This window comes from Scyliorhinus canicula, chromosome 12 (genome assembly GCF_902713615.1).
Source record: "Scyliorhinus canicula chromosome 12, sScyCan1.1, whole genome shotgun sequence".
Classification (NCBI taxonomy): Eukaryota; Metazoa; Chordata; class Chondrichthyes; order Carcharhiniformes; family Scyliorhinidae; genus Scyliorhinus; species Scyliorhinus canicula.
This window is the reverse complement of record NC_052157.1, coordinates 3537681-3554968: the sequence shown is the minus strand read 5'-3', so window position 1 is coordinate 3554968 and position 17288 is coordinate 3537681. Positions and strand designations below refer to the sequence as shown.

At 49.0% G+C, this 17288-nt stretch overlaps 1 protein-coding gene across 1 annotated transcript in view; it reads right to left on the bottom strand.

Annotated features, from left to right (window-relative positions):
* Nucleotides 1–13270: 13270 nt before the first annotated feature.
* The window catches only part of map2k1 (mitogen-activated protein kinase kinase 1), a 92735-nt gene continuing 88717 nt past the window's right edge, over nucleotides 13271–17288 (bottom strand). The window contains exon 11 of the mRNA XM_038813236.1: nucleotides 13271–15888. Within this exon, the coding sequence (XP_038669164.1) occupies nucleotides 15775–15888 (114 nt within the window). The 3' untranslated portion in view covers nucleotides 13271–15774. The remainder of the gene's footprint in view (nucleotides 15889–17288) is intronic.

The window sequence follows — 17288 nt, the reverse complement described above, 5'->3', positions numbered from 1 at the left end:
TTAAGTGTGTTCAGGAAAGTTTCCTCAGGCAGCGTATGGAGTGTCCTACTCGGGGAAAGAGCTAAACCTGACCTGCTCTTGAGAAATGGGCAGGGCAAGTGACTGAGGTGATGGTGGGGGACCAGTGACCATAGTTATATTAATTTTAAAATAGTTTTGGTAAGGGGCAAAACTGGTCCATGGGTGCAAGTTCTAAATTGGGGCATGGCGAATTTTGATGGAATTAAAACAGGAGCTTCCAGGGGTTGATTGGAGGAGCTTGTTTGAGGGAAAAGGTGCTTCCAGCAAGCGGGAGGCCTTTAAAAGTGAAATAGCTAGAATTCAGGATCTATATGTTCCTGTTAGGATGGCAGGAGTAGGGAATCCTGGATGACAAAACCGAGGTTCTGGCCAAGGAAAAGGAGGCATAGTCGGGTACAAGCAGCTGGAATCAAGGGATTCCCTGCAGTTGTACAGGGGATACAGGAGTATACTCAAAGGAAAATATATCATGGCCAATGAGGCAGCTTTGGCTGAGAAGATCAAGGTGAGCCCAAGGGATTCTTCAGTTATTCTTTTTCCTTTAATATACTTGAGAGAATAGTACCCCTCAAGGACCAAAGTGGACACGTGGAACCGCAGGAGATAGATGAGGTTCTTGATGAATATTTCTACTGTGTATACCGTGGAGAAAGTCATGAAGACTTGGGAACCAGGGAAGGTTAGTGATATACTGCGTACAGTTCATGTTGCAGTAGAGGAGGTGATGGATGTATAAAAATGTACGATGGTAGGTAAATCTGGCTCTGACCAGGTATATTCAAGAACACTCCGTATGGCTGGAGAAGAAATTGCAGGAGCCCTGGCTGAGATACAAGACTGACGGGTAGCAAATGTGCCCTTAAGGGCAGCACGGTTGCACATTGGTTAGCACTGCAGCCTCACGGTGCTGAGGTCCCAGGTTCGATTCTGGGTCACTTTGTGAGGAATTTGCATATTCTCACCGTGTTTGCGTGGGTTTCGCCCCCACAGCCCAAAGATGTGCAGGGTAGGTGGATTGGCCTCACTACATTGCCCCTTAATTGGAAAAACTGAATTGGGTACTTTTTTTTTTTAAAAGAGCGTCTACATCTGAACCTGAGGGGCACCAATATCCTGGGGGGGAGATTTGTTAGTGCTCTTTGGGGGGGTTTAAACTAATTCAGCAGGGGCATGGGAACCTGGATTGTAGTTTTAGGGTACGGGAGATTGAGAGTATAGAGGTCAGGAGCACAGATTTGACTTCGCAGGAGGGTGCCAGTGTTCAGGTAGGTGGTTTGAAGTGTGTCTACTTCAATGCCAGGAGTATACGAAATAAGGTAGGGGAACTGGCAGCATGGGTTGGTACCTGGGACTTCGATGTTGTGGCCATTTCAGAGACATGGATAGAGCAGGGACAGGAATGGTTGTTGCAGGTTCCGGGGTTTAGGTGTTTTAGTAAGTTCAGAGAAGGGGGCAAAAGAGGGGGAGGTGTGGCGCTGCTAGTCAAGGACAGTATTACAGTGGCGGAAAGGATGCTAGATGGGGACTCTTCTTCTGAGGTAGTATGGGCTGAGGTTAGAAACAGGAAAGGAGAGGTCACCCTGTTGGGAGTTTTCTATAGGCCACCTAATAGTTCTAGGGATGTAGAGGAAAGGATGGCGAAGATGATTCTGGAAAAGAGCGAAAGTAACAGGATAGTTGTTATGGGAGACTTTAACTTTCCAAATATTGACTGGAAAAGATATAGTTCGAGTACATTAGATGGGTCATTCTTTGTACAATGTGTGCAGGAGGGTTTCCTGACACAATATGTTGACAGGCCAACAAGAGGCGAGGCCACATTGGATTTGGTTTTGGGTAATGAACCAGGCCAGGTGTTAGATCTGGAGGTAGGTGAGCACTTTGGAAACAGTGACCACAATTCGGTGACCTTTACGTTAGTGATGGAAAGGGATAAGTATACCCCGCAGGGCAAGAGTTATAGCTGGGGGAAGGGCAATTATGATGCCATTAGACATGACTTAGGATGTGTTGGTTGGAGAAGTAGGCTGCAAGGGTTGGGCACACTGGATATGTGGAGCTTGTTCAAGGAACAGCTATTGCATGTTCTTGATAAGTACGTACCAGTCAGGCAGGGAGGAAGGGGTCGAGCGAGGGAACCGTGGTTTACCAAAGAAGTGGAATCTCTTGTTAAGAGGAAGAAGGAGGCCTATGTGAAGATGAGGCGTGAAGTTTCAGTTGGGGCGCTTGATATTTACAAGGAAGCGAGGAAGGATCTAAAGAGAGAGCTGAGACGAGCAAGGAGGGGACATGAGAAGTCTTTGGCAGGTAGGATCAAGGAAAACCCAAAAGCTTTCTATAGGTATGTCAGGAATAAAAGAATGACTAGGGTAAGAGTAGGGCCAGTCAAGGACAGTGGTGGGAAGTTGTGTGTGGAGGCTGAGGAGATAAGCGAGATACTAAATGAATACTTTTCGTCAGTATTCACTCAAGAAAAAGATAATATTGTGGAGGAGAATGCTGAGACCCAGGCTATTAGAATAGATGGCATTGAGGTGCGTAGGGAAGAAGTGTTGGCAATTCTGGACAAGGTGAAAATAGATAAGTCCCCGGGGCCGGATGGGATTTATCCTAGGATTCTCTGGGAAGCCAGGGAAGAGATTGCTGAGCCTTTGGCTTTGATTTTTAGGTCATCATTGGCTACAGGAATAGTGCCAGAGGACTGGAGGATAGCAAATGTGGTCCCTTTGTTCAAGAAGGGGAGTAGAGAGAACCCCGGTAACTATAGGCCGGTGAGCCTAACGTCTGTGGTGGGTAAAGTCTTGGAGAGGATTATAAAAGATACGATTTATAATCATCTAGATAGGAATAATATGATTAGGGACAGTCAGCATGGTTTTGTGAAGGGTAGGTCATGCCTCACAAACCTTATCGAGTTCTTTGAGAAGGTGACTGAACAGGTAGACGAGGGTAGAGCAGTTGATGTGGTGTATATGGATTTCAGTAAAGCGTTTGATAAGGTTCCCCACGGTCGTCTATTGCAGAAAATACGGAGGCTGGGGATTGAGGGTGATTTAGAGATGTGGATAAGAAATTGGCTAGTTGAAAGAAGACAGAGAGTGGTAGTTGATGGGAAATGTTCAGAATGGAGTTCAGTTACGAGTGGCGTACCACAAGGATCTGTTCTGGGGCCGTTGCTGTTTGTCATTTTTATAAATGACCTAGAGGAGGGCGCAGAAGGATGGGTGAGTAAATTTGCAGACGACACTAAAGTCGGTGGAGTTGTGGACAGTGCGGAAGGATGTTGCAGGTTACAGAGGGACATAGATAAGCTGCAGAGCTGGGCTGAGAGGTGGCAAATGGAGTTTAATGTGGAGAAGTGTGAGGTGATTCACTTTGGAAAGAATAACAGAAATGCGGAATATTTGGCTAATGGTAAAATTCTTGGTAGTGTGGATGAGCAGAGGGATCTCGGTGTCCATGTACATAGATCCCTGAAAGTTGCCACCCAGGTTGATAGGGTTGTGAAGAAGGCCTATGGTGTGTTGGCCTTTATTGGTAGAGGGATTGAGTTCCGGAGCCATGAGGTCATGTTGCAGTTGTACAAAACTCTAGTACGGCCGCATTTGGAGTATTGCGTACAGTTCTGGTCGCCTCATTATAGGAAGGACGTGGAAGCTTTGGAACGGGTGCAGAGGAGATTTACCAGGATGTTGCCTGGTATGGAGGGAAAATCTTATGAGGAAAGGCTGATGGACTTGAGGTTGTTTTCGTTAGAGAGAAGAAGGTTAAGAGGTGACTTAATAGAGGCATACAAAATGATCAGAGGGTTAGATAGGGTGGACAGCGAGAGCCTTCTCCCGCGGATGGAGGTGGCTAGCACGAGGGGACATAGCCTTAAATTGAGGGGTAATAGATATAGGACAGAGGTCAGAGGTGGGTTTTTTACGCAAAGAGTGGTGAGGCCGTGGAATGCCCTACCTGCAACAGTAGTGAACATGCCAACATTGAGGGCATTTAAAAATTTATTGGATAAGCATATGGATGATAAGGGCATAGTGTAGGTTAGATGGCCTTTAGATTTTTTCCATGTCGGTGCAACATCGAGGGCCGAAGGGCCTGTACTGCGCTGTATCGTTCTATGTTCTATGTTCTAAAGAAAAACCTGGGAATTATAGAAATATGCGCCAGATAGCGTCCCCCTGGGCAACCCCCACCAGCCCTCGGCGACGGACCCCACCCCCCCGGCCAGCAGCAAGGCTTCTGCCCGACTGCTGGCGGAGCTGGACACAGTCAGCAGGCGCCATGCAAGGTTCCTGATTACAGAGCACACGTCCCCCGCACGGTCGGGAACTCTGTGCCACGGGGAAGGCCTACAGGTAACATCCTGAGACCGTCCCAATGGCGTGCAGTCCGCTCCTCGATGGTGACATTTTGGAAGGGACAGAGCATCTAATAACAAGCACCCCCCCCCCCCCCCCCCGGATTTCATCGTAATAAGAGATTCTCCACCCGATCACCGATTACAAAATCGGCGTCGGGAAATGGAGAATCCCGCCCAGGGTTTGATTAGGAGTAGTCGGCACGGCTTTGTACATGGGAGATCATGCCATACAAATTTCTTAGTTCTTTGTTGAAGTGACCAGGAAGGTTGATGAGGGCAGGGCGGTAGGCGTAGTCTATATGGTCTTCAGTAAGGCCTCTGATAAAGTTCCACGTGGTAGGCTACTCTGGAAGGTTAGATCACATGGAATCCAGGGAGAGCTGGCAAATTGGATATACAATTGGCTTGGTGGTCAGAAGCAAAGGGTAATGGTGGAAGGATCCTTGTCGGACTAGAGGCTCAGGTCAGTGTTGGGTCCGTTGTTCTTTGTTATTTATATCAACAATTTGGATGAGAATGTACTAAGTTTGCAGATGACACTAAAATATTGTAGACGGTGAAGAAGGTTATCAAAAACTGCGGCAGGATTTTGATCAGCTGGGGAAGTGGACTGAGAAATGGCAAACAGTATAAGAACTGGCAAGTTATGCCACTTCTTTATCTGCCACAGTTGTGCAGAACCTTGGTCAGGCTGCAATTGGAATATTGCGCACAATTCTGGTAGCCACCAAAAGGATGCGGAGGCTTTGGCGAGGGTGCAGAGGAGGTTTATCAGGACGTTGCCTGGTCTGGAGGGTGTTAGCTATGTGGGGAGGCTGAATAGACTCAGACTGTTTTCATTAAAACGACAGAGGTTGAGGGGTGACCTGATAGAGGTCTACAAGATTATGAGGGGCGTGGATGGGCAGGCATTCTTTCCCAGGGTGGAGGGGTCAGTCACCAGGGGGCATAGGTTTAAGGTCCGTGGGGCAAAGATTAGAGGACTCGTGCAAGGTAGATTTTTTTTTTTTTTACGAGGGTGGTCTGGAACGCGTTGCCAGGAGAGGTTGTGGAAGCAGATACATTAACGGCGTTCAAAAGGCATCTCGCCAAACACTTGGATAGGATGGGGTTTCACAGTAACTTAATTGCAGTGTTAATGTAAGCCTACTTGTGACACTAAAAGATTATTATAAAATTGTGTTTTCTAATGATGGCACAAAGTCTTAATTCACAATCGTTCCTCTAATTGATTTGAAATGCAAAAAATACAGATATACTGAGGCAAACAGTTTAAGATCACATTACGATCGTTTATTGCAACATCCGATAAATGGTGAAAACCTTAGCAGGAACACAGGCTGAAGGGGGTTCGGAGTTACGCACTTACACATTATACACACTTCCAGCAGTTCAACAATATTTTCTTACACAGGTTGTATTTGGTCTAAAGAAAGATTGTCTGATTTAGTGTACTGCACATCTCTTATCCCTGCCAGTTCTCAGGTTGGTTTTCACAATTTCAAAAAAGATCTTCAGTACGGAACAGTTATCTTTCAACAATGGACCGTTAAGTATTTCATATGGAGTGCGGGGCTAAGCTTCAACAATGTGTGGGTGGCTGTACCATAGGAAACACAGGTGAAGGCCAAAAACCATCATGAACGAGTACTGGGACCGTCAAAGAAAATAAAGCAACGAGGGGCTTGTTGCAAGCTGGGAATGCAGTAAACATCTCACGATGAGGATACAGACTGGTGAGAAGCAGCATAATCTATCTCACCCAGTTTCAGTAAGTACCCATTATTTGCATGCAGCACTCCTAACAAAAAAGAACACCCTGATCCAAATTATAACTAAACCACTTGCAGGGATCTTTCAACCAAGAGATTTGAGAACTGCGGAAACGGGACCATACTAAAAGATGTGAAGTACAAACAGATCCATGCTTGTCCCCTTCCCCGGGGAGATGGAGAATATTGATGCCCCTCTACTTGAGATAGTTGCTAGCAAAAGATGTTGGAATCCCTTGGCTATTCTGGGTTATTGATTTTAGATCTATCTCTACACTTGATTCATACTGATCCATTTTGTTGATGAGATCAGTGGTTTTGAACAGAAATAGATTTGTTTAACTAGCCAGTAGAAATATCAATTGTGGAAGCCTTGTTGCATTAACTGCACCTGTACGATGAGATGGAAGTTTACACCCATAATTTTCCTTTTGAGAGTATAGGTATCCTTTCTACACTTTACTGACTGACGTATAGATTTCTGTTACTGTTATTTAGATGTCAATTTCTTTATTGGTGAACATTTCAAATATCCTTTGATCCCTTGTCCCAGTGGGATGGGATTGTGGCACGTTTCAAATATCCTATCTCCTAACAACTGAAATCAGATGCAATTAAACAGTCAAGTGATGCTATTCTGCAAAGCTCGAGTGCTGGAAACCCCAAATGTTAATTTGCCCTGTGGTCTCACAGTGGTACTCGGTTTTATGATCCAATCTAAAAGGAACTGCAATAAAGTAAAGCATCGGTTTCTGTGCAATCTTGTTTACAAAAGCCATAATGTAAATCTGCTGGGAGTACATCCAGTCTTTGGAAAAGGCAATATTTGGAACAGGCAATTTCCAGCACGCAGATTGGCATTGCCAGGGGATGAGCTATTCCATTCTTCAACTAACTTATACTGTTCCTGGTCTTTCTAAATTGACTGATCTCTAAAGTTGACAGGCACGTCTTCAGTCACTTGTCATTTTAATTCTCAGCCCCACTCCCACACTAACTTTGCTTCCACTGAAGTACGAGGAAAAACCTTCTCTTTCAGTTATGCACTTTTACAGCCATCCTGACGACATTCAGATCACTTCTCCCAATTATGTTTGCACAATGAGACTTCCGGTTGCGGCTATGACTAGCTAAGCCGCACATTTGGAAGCTCCTGCAACAAAGGTGTTTTTGGGCCAATTGGAGGGCCCCAACGGCGCTGAAAAAACGAATCCCGGTGGGGGAAGGTCCCCTGAGGAGAACTAGACCGATTTTATGGTCGGTACCTGGAGTGGAGCGGCAAGAAAAACGGCAGCAGCTCCCCAAAAAAAGCGGGGGAAGAAAATCAAAATGGCGGCCGGCGGTGCACCGGAGGAGTGGAAGAAATGGGCGGAGGAGCAGCAGGCCGCTCTCCTCCGTTTTTTCACGGAGATGAAAGTGGAACTCTTAGAGTCCATGAACGCGACGGCCACCAGGTTGGTGGGAGCCCAGGCGATCCAAGAGGCGTCGATTAAAGATCTGCAGCAGGAGATGGCCGCGAGGGAGGAGGAGGCCACAGTCATCGGGGCAAAGGTGGAGGTGCACGAGGCACTCCACACGAAGTGGCAGAGCCGCTTCGAGGAGCTGGACACTCGGATGAGGAGGAAAAATTTGAGGATCCTGGGCCTGGAAGAAGGCCTGGAGGGGTCGGATCTCCCGGGATATGTGGCGGAGATGTTGAGCTCCCTGATGGGGGAAGGGGCCGGTCCGGCGCCCCTGGAATTGGAAGAGGCATACCGGGTCATGGCCAGGAGGCCTAGGGCAAACGAGCCCCCGAGGGCGGTGCTGGTGCGGTTCCAGCGGCTAAGTGATCGAGAGAAAGTCCTGAGGTGGGCTAAAAGGGAGAAAAGCAGCAAGTGGCAGAACTCGACGGTAAGGGTGTACCAGGACTGGAGTGCGGAGGTGGCAAAGCGGCGGGCCCGGTACAACCGGACAAAGGCGGTGCTACACGCGAAAAAGATCAAATTTGGAATGTTGCAACCGGCGCGCTTGTGGGTCACCTACAAGGACCAACATCATTATTTCGAGTCCCCAGAGGAGGCCTGGACCTTTGTACAAGAGGAAAAGTTGGACACGAACTAAAACCTGGGAGCACCGGCGGTCGTAGCCGCCGGGGGACTCTTGATTGTGCAAGTGGCCCTTTTCTTTTTCAGGCCAGGTCGGAACTGGGTAACAGTTTCGTGGAGTGTTTGGGGTGTTTTTTCTCGAACGGTTGACTTTTCTGAATATTTTGAAGGTTTCGAGTTGTTGGGTGTTTCTGTATATTTGTACTGTTGAAATCTCTATTGTGGGTCGTTGGCTTCTTATGGGGTGTTTTTTCCCGTTTCCAATTTCCCTTAGTTATTTACCCCTCTTACCCTTTTTCTTTGGGTGCTTGGGGGGGTTTTTTGGTTCTTTTTTTTCTTTTCGGGTTATGGTTATCTGCGGTTATTTATACTGTTTGATGGAGGGTGATGGTTGGGCACGCGGTTAGTTGATAGTTAGTTAATTATTTTGTTATTTAAGTATGTAGTTAAGTATTTATGTATTTAGTTGCCATTGGGTATTTGTATTTATATCGTTAAGTTGGGGAGACGGGACGGGGGGGAGCGGGTTGATTATGCGGGTCTTTCTCGGGGGTTTTAAGGGGATCTTTCACGGGCGCAGATGGGGTGAACCGGGAGGAGTCGGAATGTGGCAGGAGCAGCCGGGTCAGCGGAGACCAGCTGACTCTCGGGAGTACGATGTGGGGTACATCGCGGCTAGGAGGGGTCCTAGCCAGGGGGGGGGGGGGGGGGGGGACTGGGGGGGGACACCGGGTTGCTGCTAGAAAGACCAGGGACGAGAAGGGGAGAGCCGGGGGGGGTGGGGGGGGGGGGGGGCCATCGCTATGGGAAGCGGGTCAGAAAAGAAGGGATGACCCGGGGCGAGCAAGGGACAAGACATGGCTAATCGACAGGGAGTAGGGACGGGTTGCTCTGCGACCCGATTGATCACGTGGAACGTAAGGGGGCTGAATGGGCCGGTCAAAAGATCAAGGGTCTTCTCACACCTGAAGGGACTGAAGGCTGATGTAGCAATGCTGCAGGAGACTCATTTGAGGGTAGCAGATCAGGTCCGCCTGAGAAGGGGGTGGGTGGGACAGGTGTTCCACTCAGGCTTGGATATCAAGAACCGGGGGGTGGCGATTTTGGTGGGAAAGAGAGTGTCGTTTGTGGCGGCAGAGGTGGTGGCAGACAAGGAGGGCAGGTACGTGATGGTGAGGGGTAGGCTGCAGGGAGAGAGTGTGGTACTGGTAAATGTGTATGCCCCGAACTGGGACGACGCGGGTTTTATGAGGCGCCTGCTGGGCCTCATCCCGGGACTGGAGGCAGGGGGCCTGATCATGGGAGGGGACTTTAATACGGTGTTAGACCCTGGGCTGGATAGATCGAGTTCCAGGACGAATAGGAGGCCGGCAGCGGCAGAGGTGTTAAGGGGGTTCATGGAGCAGATGGGAGGGGTAGACCCATGGAGATTTGGTAGGCCTAGGGCGAGGGAGTATTCTTTTTTCTCCCACGTCCACAGAGTGTACTCTAGGATCGATTTTTTTCGTATTGAACAGGGGGCTGATACCGAGAGTGCAGGACACGGAGTACTCGGCCATTGCGATATCGGACCATGCACCACATTGGGTGGACGTGGACATGGGGGAGGCGCGGGACCAACGCCCGTTGTGGCGCCTGGATGTAGGGCTGTTGGCGGACGAAGAGGTGTGCAGAAGGGTGAGAACGGGCATTGAGAACTATCTGGGTACGAATGACACAGGTGAGGTGCAGGTGGGGACGGTCTGGGAGGCCTTGAAAGCAGTGATTAGAGGAGAGCTGATCTCCATAAGGGCACACAGAGAGAGGAAGGAGAGGCAGGAAAGGGAGAGGCTGGTGGGGGAGCTCCTAGAAGTAGATAGGAAATATGCGGCGGCGCCAGAGGAGGGGCTATTAAGGGAGCGGCGTAGCTGGCAGGCCAGGTTCGACCTACTGACCACTAGGAAGGCGGAAATGCAGTGGAGAAGGGCGCAGGGTGCGGCGTATGAGTACGGGGAAAAGGCGAGCAGGATGCTGGCACACCAGCTTCGTAAGCGAGATGCAGCCAGAGAGATTGGGGGAGTGAGAGAGAGGGGTGGGGATGTAGTGCAGAAGGGGCAAGAGGTGAATAGGGTCTTTAGGGACTTCTATAGGGAATTGTATAGGTCTGAACCGCCGAAGAGGAGAGGGGGAATGAAGAACTTTCTCGACAAATTGGGGTTCCCAAAGGTACAGGAGGAGCTGGTGGAAGGGTTGGGGGCGCCGATAGAGCTGCAGGAGCTAATTAAAGGGATAGGCCAGATGCAGGCGGGGAAGGCGCCGGGGCCGGATGGGTTCCCGGTGGAGTTTTACAGGAAATTTGTGGACTTGGTGGGTCCAGTGCTGGTGCGAGCCTTCAATGAGGCGCGCGAGGGGGGGGTTCTGCCTCCAACAATGTCGCAGGCCCTGATCTCCTTGATTTTGAAGCGGGACAAGGACCCGGTCCAGTGCGGGTCCTACAGGCCTATCTCCCTCTTAAATGTAGATGCCAAGCTGTTAGCAAAGGTCCTGGCAACCAGGATAGAGGACTGTGTGCCAGGGGTAGTCCATGAAGACCAGACGGGGTTCGTGAAGGGACGCCAACTTAACACAAATGTTCGGAGATTGTTAAATGTGATTATGATGCCAGCAGTGGAAGGGGAGGCGGAGATAGTGGTAGCGCTGGACGCGGAGAAGGCATTTGACAGGGTGGAGTGGGAATACTTGTGGGAGACGTTGGAAAGGTTTGGGTTTGGGGAGGGATTTATCAAGTGGGTAAAACTGCTCTATTCAGCTCCGATGGCAAGTGTGGTAACAAACGGGAGGAGGTCAGAATATTTTGGGCTCCATCGAGGTACTAGGCAGGGATGTCCCCTATCTCCCTTACTCTTTGCATTAGCGATTGAGCCGTTGGCGATGGCACTGAGGGGTTCAGGGGGGTGGAGAGGACTGACAAGGGGAGGGGAGGAACATCGGGTCTCGCTCTATGCGGATGATTTGTTGTTGTATGTGGCAGACCCGGAGGGGGGAATGCCGGAGGTAATGGGGATACTAGCGGAGTTCGGGGACTTTTCGGGATATAAATTAAATCTGGGGAAAAGTGAGGTCTTTGTAATACACCCGGGAGACCAAGGGGAGGGAATTGGGAGGCTCCCCTTCAAAAGAGCAGTTAAAAGTTTTAGGTATTTGGGGGTGCAGGTGGCAAAGAACTGGGGGACCCTACACAAGTTGAACTTTTCCAGACTGGTGGAGCAGATGGAGGAGGAGTTTAAGAGGTGGGACATGGTGCCGCTGTCGCTAGCAGGGAGGGTGCAGTCAGTTAAAATGACGGTCCTCCCGAGGTTCTTGTTTTTGTTCCAGTGTCTGCCCATCTTCCTCCCCAGGGCCTTTTTCAAGAAGGTAACGAGTAGTATCATGGGGTATGTGTGGGCACATGGCACCCCGAGAGTTAGAAGGGTCTTTTTGGAGCGGAGTAGGGATAGTGGAGGGCTGGCGTTACCCAACCTTTCCGGATATTACTGGGCGGCAAATACATCGATGGTACGAAAGTGGATGATGGAAGGGGAGGGGGCAGCCTGGAAGCGCATGGAGAGGGCGTCCTGCGGCAACATAAGCTTAGGGGCACTGGTAACGGCACCATGGCCGCTCCCTCCCACGAGGTATACCACGAGCCCGGTGGTGGCGGCCACCCTCAAGATCTGGGGGCAGTGGAGGCGACACAGGGGGGAAGTGGGAGGTCTGATAGGGGCACCACTAAGAGGGAACCACAGATTTGCGCCGGGAAACACAGGAGGGGGATTCCAGAGCTGGCAGAGGGCGGGTATTAGACAACTGAGGGACTTGTTTATAGAGGGGAGGTTTGCGAGCCTGGGAGAGCTGGAGGAGAAATTTGGGCTCCCCCCGGGGAACACGTTCAGGTACCTCCAAGTGAAGGCATTTGCCAGACGACAGGTAGCGGGGTTCCCCGCGCTCCCCGACAGGGGGGTGAGTGATAGGGTGCTATCAGGGGTCTGGGTCGGGGAGGGGAAGATCTCGGACATCTATAAGATTATGCAGGAGGTGGAGGAGGTACCAGTAGAGGAGCTGAAAGATAAGTGGGAGTTAGAGCTGGGGGAACAGATAGAGGACGGGACATGGGCAGACGCCCTGGAGAGGGTTAACTCGTCGTCGTCATGTGCGCGACTAAGTCTCATTCAATTTAAGGTACTGCATAGAGCCCACATGACGGGGACAAGGATGAGTCGGTTTTTCGGGGGTGAAGACAGGTGTATTAGATGTTCGGGAAGCCCTGCGAATCATGCACATATGTTTTGGGCATGTCCGGCACTGGAGGAGTTCTGGAAGGGGGTGGCAGGGACGGTGTCGAGAGTGGTGGGGTCCAGGGTCAAGCCAGGATGGGGACTTGCGATCTTCGGGGTTGGGGTGGAACCGGGGGTACAGGAGGCGAGGGAGGCTGGAATATTAGCCTTTGCGTCCTTGGTGGCTCGGAGGAGGATCCTGATTCAGTGGAGGGACGAAAGGCCTCCGAGTGTTAACACCTGGTTAAACGACATGGCAAACTTTATCCAATTGGAAAGGATCAAATTCGCCCTGAGAGGGTCGGTGCAGGGGTTTTCCAGGCGATGGCAACCCTTCCTAGACCTCTTGGATCAGAGATAGAAACTGAGGCCATGACAGCAGCAACCCGGGAGGGGAGGGGAGGGCGGGAGGGGGGGAGGGGGGGGGGGGGGGGGGGGGGGGGGGGGGGATGCGCGGGTAGGGGGGGGGGGATTCTTTTTCTTTTTCTTGTTAAGTAGGGGGGTTTGACTTTGTTTTGTTATAATTTAAATGTAAATGTAGGGGGGGTTAAAATGTTTGTATTTTGAAAAATTCAATAAAAATTATTTAAAAAAAAAAAAAATGTTTGCACAATGAGTCTTAGTAATATTTCTGTTGCATTTGCAGTTCCTCCAAGCCTATTTTATTTCTTGTCCTATTACTGACCCATCCCCTCGAGTCATTTATTCTCTTCAGACTCCCACCCTATTACAGATTTCCCTTTTCTTCTTTCTCTACTTCCGCAGCCTCTATTTGCTTCACCTGGAAATTATTTTTCCATTGTGAAGTAGGGTCACAGATCTGAAATGTTAACTGTTTCTCTCTCCAGATGTTGCCTAAATTGCTGAGTATTTACTCTGCGCTATTTAGTCTTTTCTTTTGAGCTGCTCTAGGTGCAAGACCTGTGATCAACAGTCAATTGGAGCCACTCGTGTCTATTCTGTAGACGGTGGTATCGTGGTAATGTCACTGAATTGAACCAGTAATCCAGAGGTCCAAACAAATACTCTAGGGATATGGGTTCAAATTCCACTACTGCCGCTGGTGGAATTAACAGTGGCCATGAAACAGCAAATTATTGTAAAAACCTATCTGGTTAACTAAGTCCTTTAGGGAAGGAAATGTCATCCTTCGTCTACACTCTTAAGGAAAAACAATAATCAATAAATTAAGCAAAAGTTACAGCCGCTGTGGGGTACTGTAACTAAAAAACATCAAAAAAAATTTTTAATCAAAATATCGTTCAGGAGAGTGATGATGCAACCCAACCCCCACAGAACCATTGGCCACAGAAGACCGGAAACATTCCGATGAACACTGTGTGCTCCGTCTCCAAGGCGACTCGGCCGCAAACGATAGAGGGGGAGAAAGTTGGGTTGGACGACCGTCAGCTGCCTGGAGCTACTAATGGTCAGCTTGGCCAGCCCAGGAGCAGGTTTACGAGGAGGTCCTCCTGCCTCTCTACACCGTGTGACTGAGGGTGAGCATGGCGCTGAAGTGCAACCAGACATTGAGCAGCCTCCCCTGCAAACAACTAAATCTACTTCAACATGGAACACAGACTCCACTTGGCTGCAGAAAAGGCGTGGGAGTTTGTGGATCACGTGAATGGTTGCATGGCATTGCTGTATGCAAAACCCTCCACGCCAGGTCCCCGATGGAGAAAAGGAGGGCTCCCACAGAGAGCCCTCCGCTGGGGTTGATTTTGGTTTGGTTCCCCCCCCCCCCCCCCCAATAGACGGTAAATGGAACGTCAAGGCATGTCCTGACAGTGGAGGGTGTGCAGTAGTAGGCCATACAGGAAACCATGCCAAATGGAAAGGCACAGAATGCTTGGTCTCTAGGTGACTCTGACTCTTAACTGCTTTCACGGGCAATTAGGGATGGGCAACACATGCTGGGCTTGCCAGTGACACACACACATTGGATTCATGGGACCACAGTCTTCTTCACAGCGGAAGAACGGGTGCAACATTCCCAATTCGTGAATGGACAAACCATATAGTCAGGACTAAACTCTTTGTAACTCACTTGTCTAAAATTACACAATCTTTGCTGCTGTTTCATTTGATTCTCCCTGGATTGTGCTGATACCTGGGTCGAATCTGGCAGAGATTCCACACTGGACACAACACACTGGATTCATCTCGATCTAAATCGGTCTCAATCAACCAGTGGGAAATTTACTAAATTATACTTGAACTTCTTGAAGGAGGTGGCGCAGTGGATTAGCCCTGCTGCCTCACGGCGCTGAGGACCCAGGTTCCATCCCGGCTCTGGGTCACTGTCCGTGTGGAGTTTGCACATTCTCCCCGTGCCTGCGTGGGTCTCACCCCCCACAACCCAAAAAGATGTGCAGGGCAGGTGGATTGGTCAGGCTAAATTGCCCCTTAATTGGAAAAAAAAATAATTGGGTACACTAAGTTTTAAGCAATACTTCTTGAATGCATCCAGACTACATCAGCCCTCCTTTGCGATCTTCCATTGGTTTTAAAAACAGCAAAATGAAGGTTGACTCTGGGATTACCTAATGCAAGTCCAGGATTTTCTCATTGTGTTTGGGTGAATGTGTAAATTCTTCCTCCTGCCCCCAGCCCTGCCTACAATATCTCAGTTTGGGCTGGAAGTCTGCAACAAGTTGCCAATCTCAGTCTTATTATGTTTGATAGAAAAAGAGTTCTGACCCAAGCTGCAGTGCATCTAGCTCTTGGCTGGATTATTGTGATCAGACAAATGGTCTTTTTCCTCTGACGGCCTGAGGGGTGCAGTCAAAATCAATCAGGGAACATTACTCTGTTACAGTTTCCCACTTATAGTGCAGTGTATGTTAAATTGGTATTCAGAGTGTCATATCAATGTCCTTAAGGAAGGGTGAGATGCTGTTCTCCCTCTTTAAAAGGATGGGTGATGATTCAGATCTCCAACATTGGCCACCAAATTGCGCAGCAGAATGGGTTTCCTACTGGTCGAGTGAGATGCCCCATTACCTTCAGCTCCTAAGCTGAAGTCCATTCAAAACTCAACAATAACTCCCATTGACAAGATCTAATGGTTTAAGAGGGCAGCTAAATCTTGGCAATTATTTTTCACAGACATCCTTCCTTTAAAAATGAAAATACATTTCTTTTTAAATATATATCTTTAGAATTATTTATGGGACAGAGGGAAATTGATGAGGTAATGTTAGCAGAAACATCCATCAGAGGTTGAGCAGCCCGGGTGACTACACGGCGGGTGTGTGCGTTGGTGTGTTAGGCTGCTTCAGGCCAATGGTCGTGCACAGCCAACCTGCGAAATCCACCTCTTCCGCCTCCGACCGCTTGATGAAAGCATGGGCCTGTCGGAAAGAGAGATTGGCGAAGACAAAGGCCATTGGTTAGATGAGACGGTCACCAGCTGGACTTATACATGTGTCACTATTCCTGCCACGTCACGGGGTCAAAATCCTGGAATGTCCAATAGCATTGGGAGTAACAAATTCAGCAATAAACGCTGGCTTTGCCAACACTACCCACATTCTTAGAATTTTTTTAACATTGCAAATCGAGTCACAACTGTAGAGGACAGGAGGAGGCCAAGGTTGCATTTTGGTGAAAGAACACGGAGAGGCAACATTAAATAAGAACATAAGAACTAGGAGCAGGAGTAGGCCATCTGGCCCCTCGAGCCTGCTCCGCCATTCAATGAGATCATGGCTGATCTTTTATGGACTCAGCTCCACTTTCCGGCCCGAACACCATAACCCTTAATCCCTTTATTCTTCAAAAAACTATCTATCTTTACCTTAAAAACATGTAATGAAGGAGCCTCAACTGCTTCACTGGGCAAGGAATTCCATAGATTCACAACCCTTTGGGTGAAGAAGTTCCTCCTAAACTCAGTCCTAAATCTACTTTAGTCCTAAATAAAAGGAATAACATTCTTAAGGGGTGCAGGAGCAGAGGGACCTGGGTCTATCTGTGCAGAGATCATTGAAGGTGGCAGCACAGGTGGAGAGAGCAGTTAATAAAGCAGAGAGTACACTGGGCTTTATTAATAGGGGCATAGAGTACAAAGGGCAAGGAGGTTATACTGAAATTATACAAGACACGAGTTAGACCCCAGCTGGAATATTGTGCACAGTTCTGGGTGTCACACTATAGGAAGGATGTGAACCCATCGGAGAGAGAGCAGGAGATGTGAAGCTTCAGTGATGAGGACAGATTGGAGAGGTTGAGACTGTTTCCCTTGGAGAGGCGGCTAAGAGGAGATTTGATGGAGATGTTCAAAACCACGAGGAGCCTGGACAGAGTGGATCGGGAAAAACATTCAATTGGTGGGAGGATTGAGAATCAGACGGAACAGATTTAAAGTAATTGGCAAAAACCTTTTCACACAGCGAGTGGTTAGGGTCTGGAATGTACTGTCTGTGAGTGTGGTGGAGACAGATTCACACAGAGAGTGGTTAGGATCTGGAATGTACTGTCAGGATCTGGAATGTTCTGTCTGAGAATGTGGTGGAGGCAGATTCACACAGCGAGTGGTTAGAATCTGGAATGTACTGTCTGTGAGTGTGGTGGAGACAGATTCACACAGCGAGTGGTTAGAATCTGGAATGTACTGTCAGGATCTGGAATGTTCTGTCTGAGAATGTGGTGGAGGCAGATTCACACAGCGAGTGGTTAAGATCTGGAATGTACTGTCTGTGAGTGTGGTGGAGGCAGATTCACACAGCGAGTGGCTAGGATCTGGAATGTA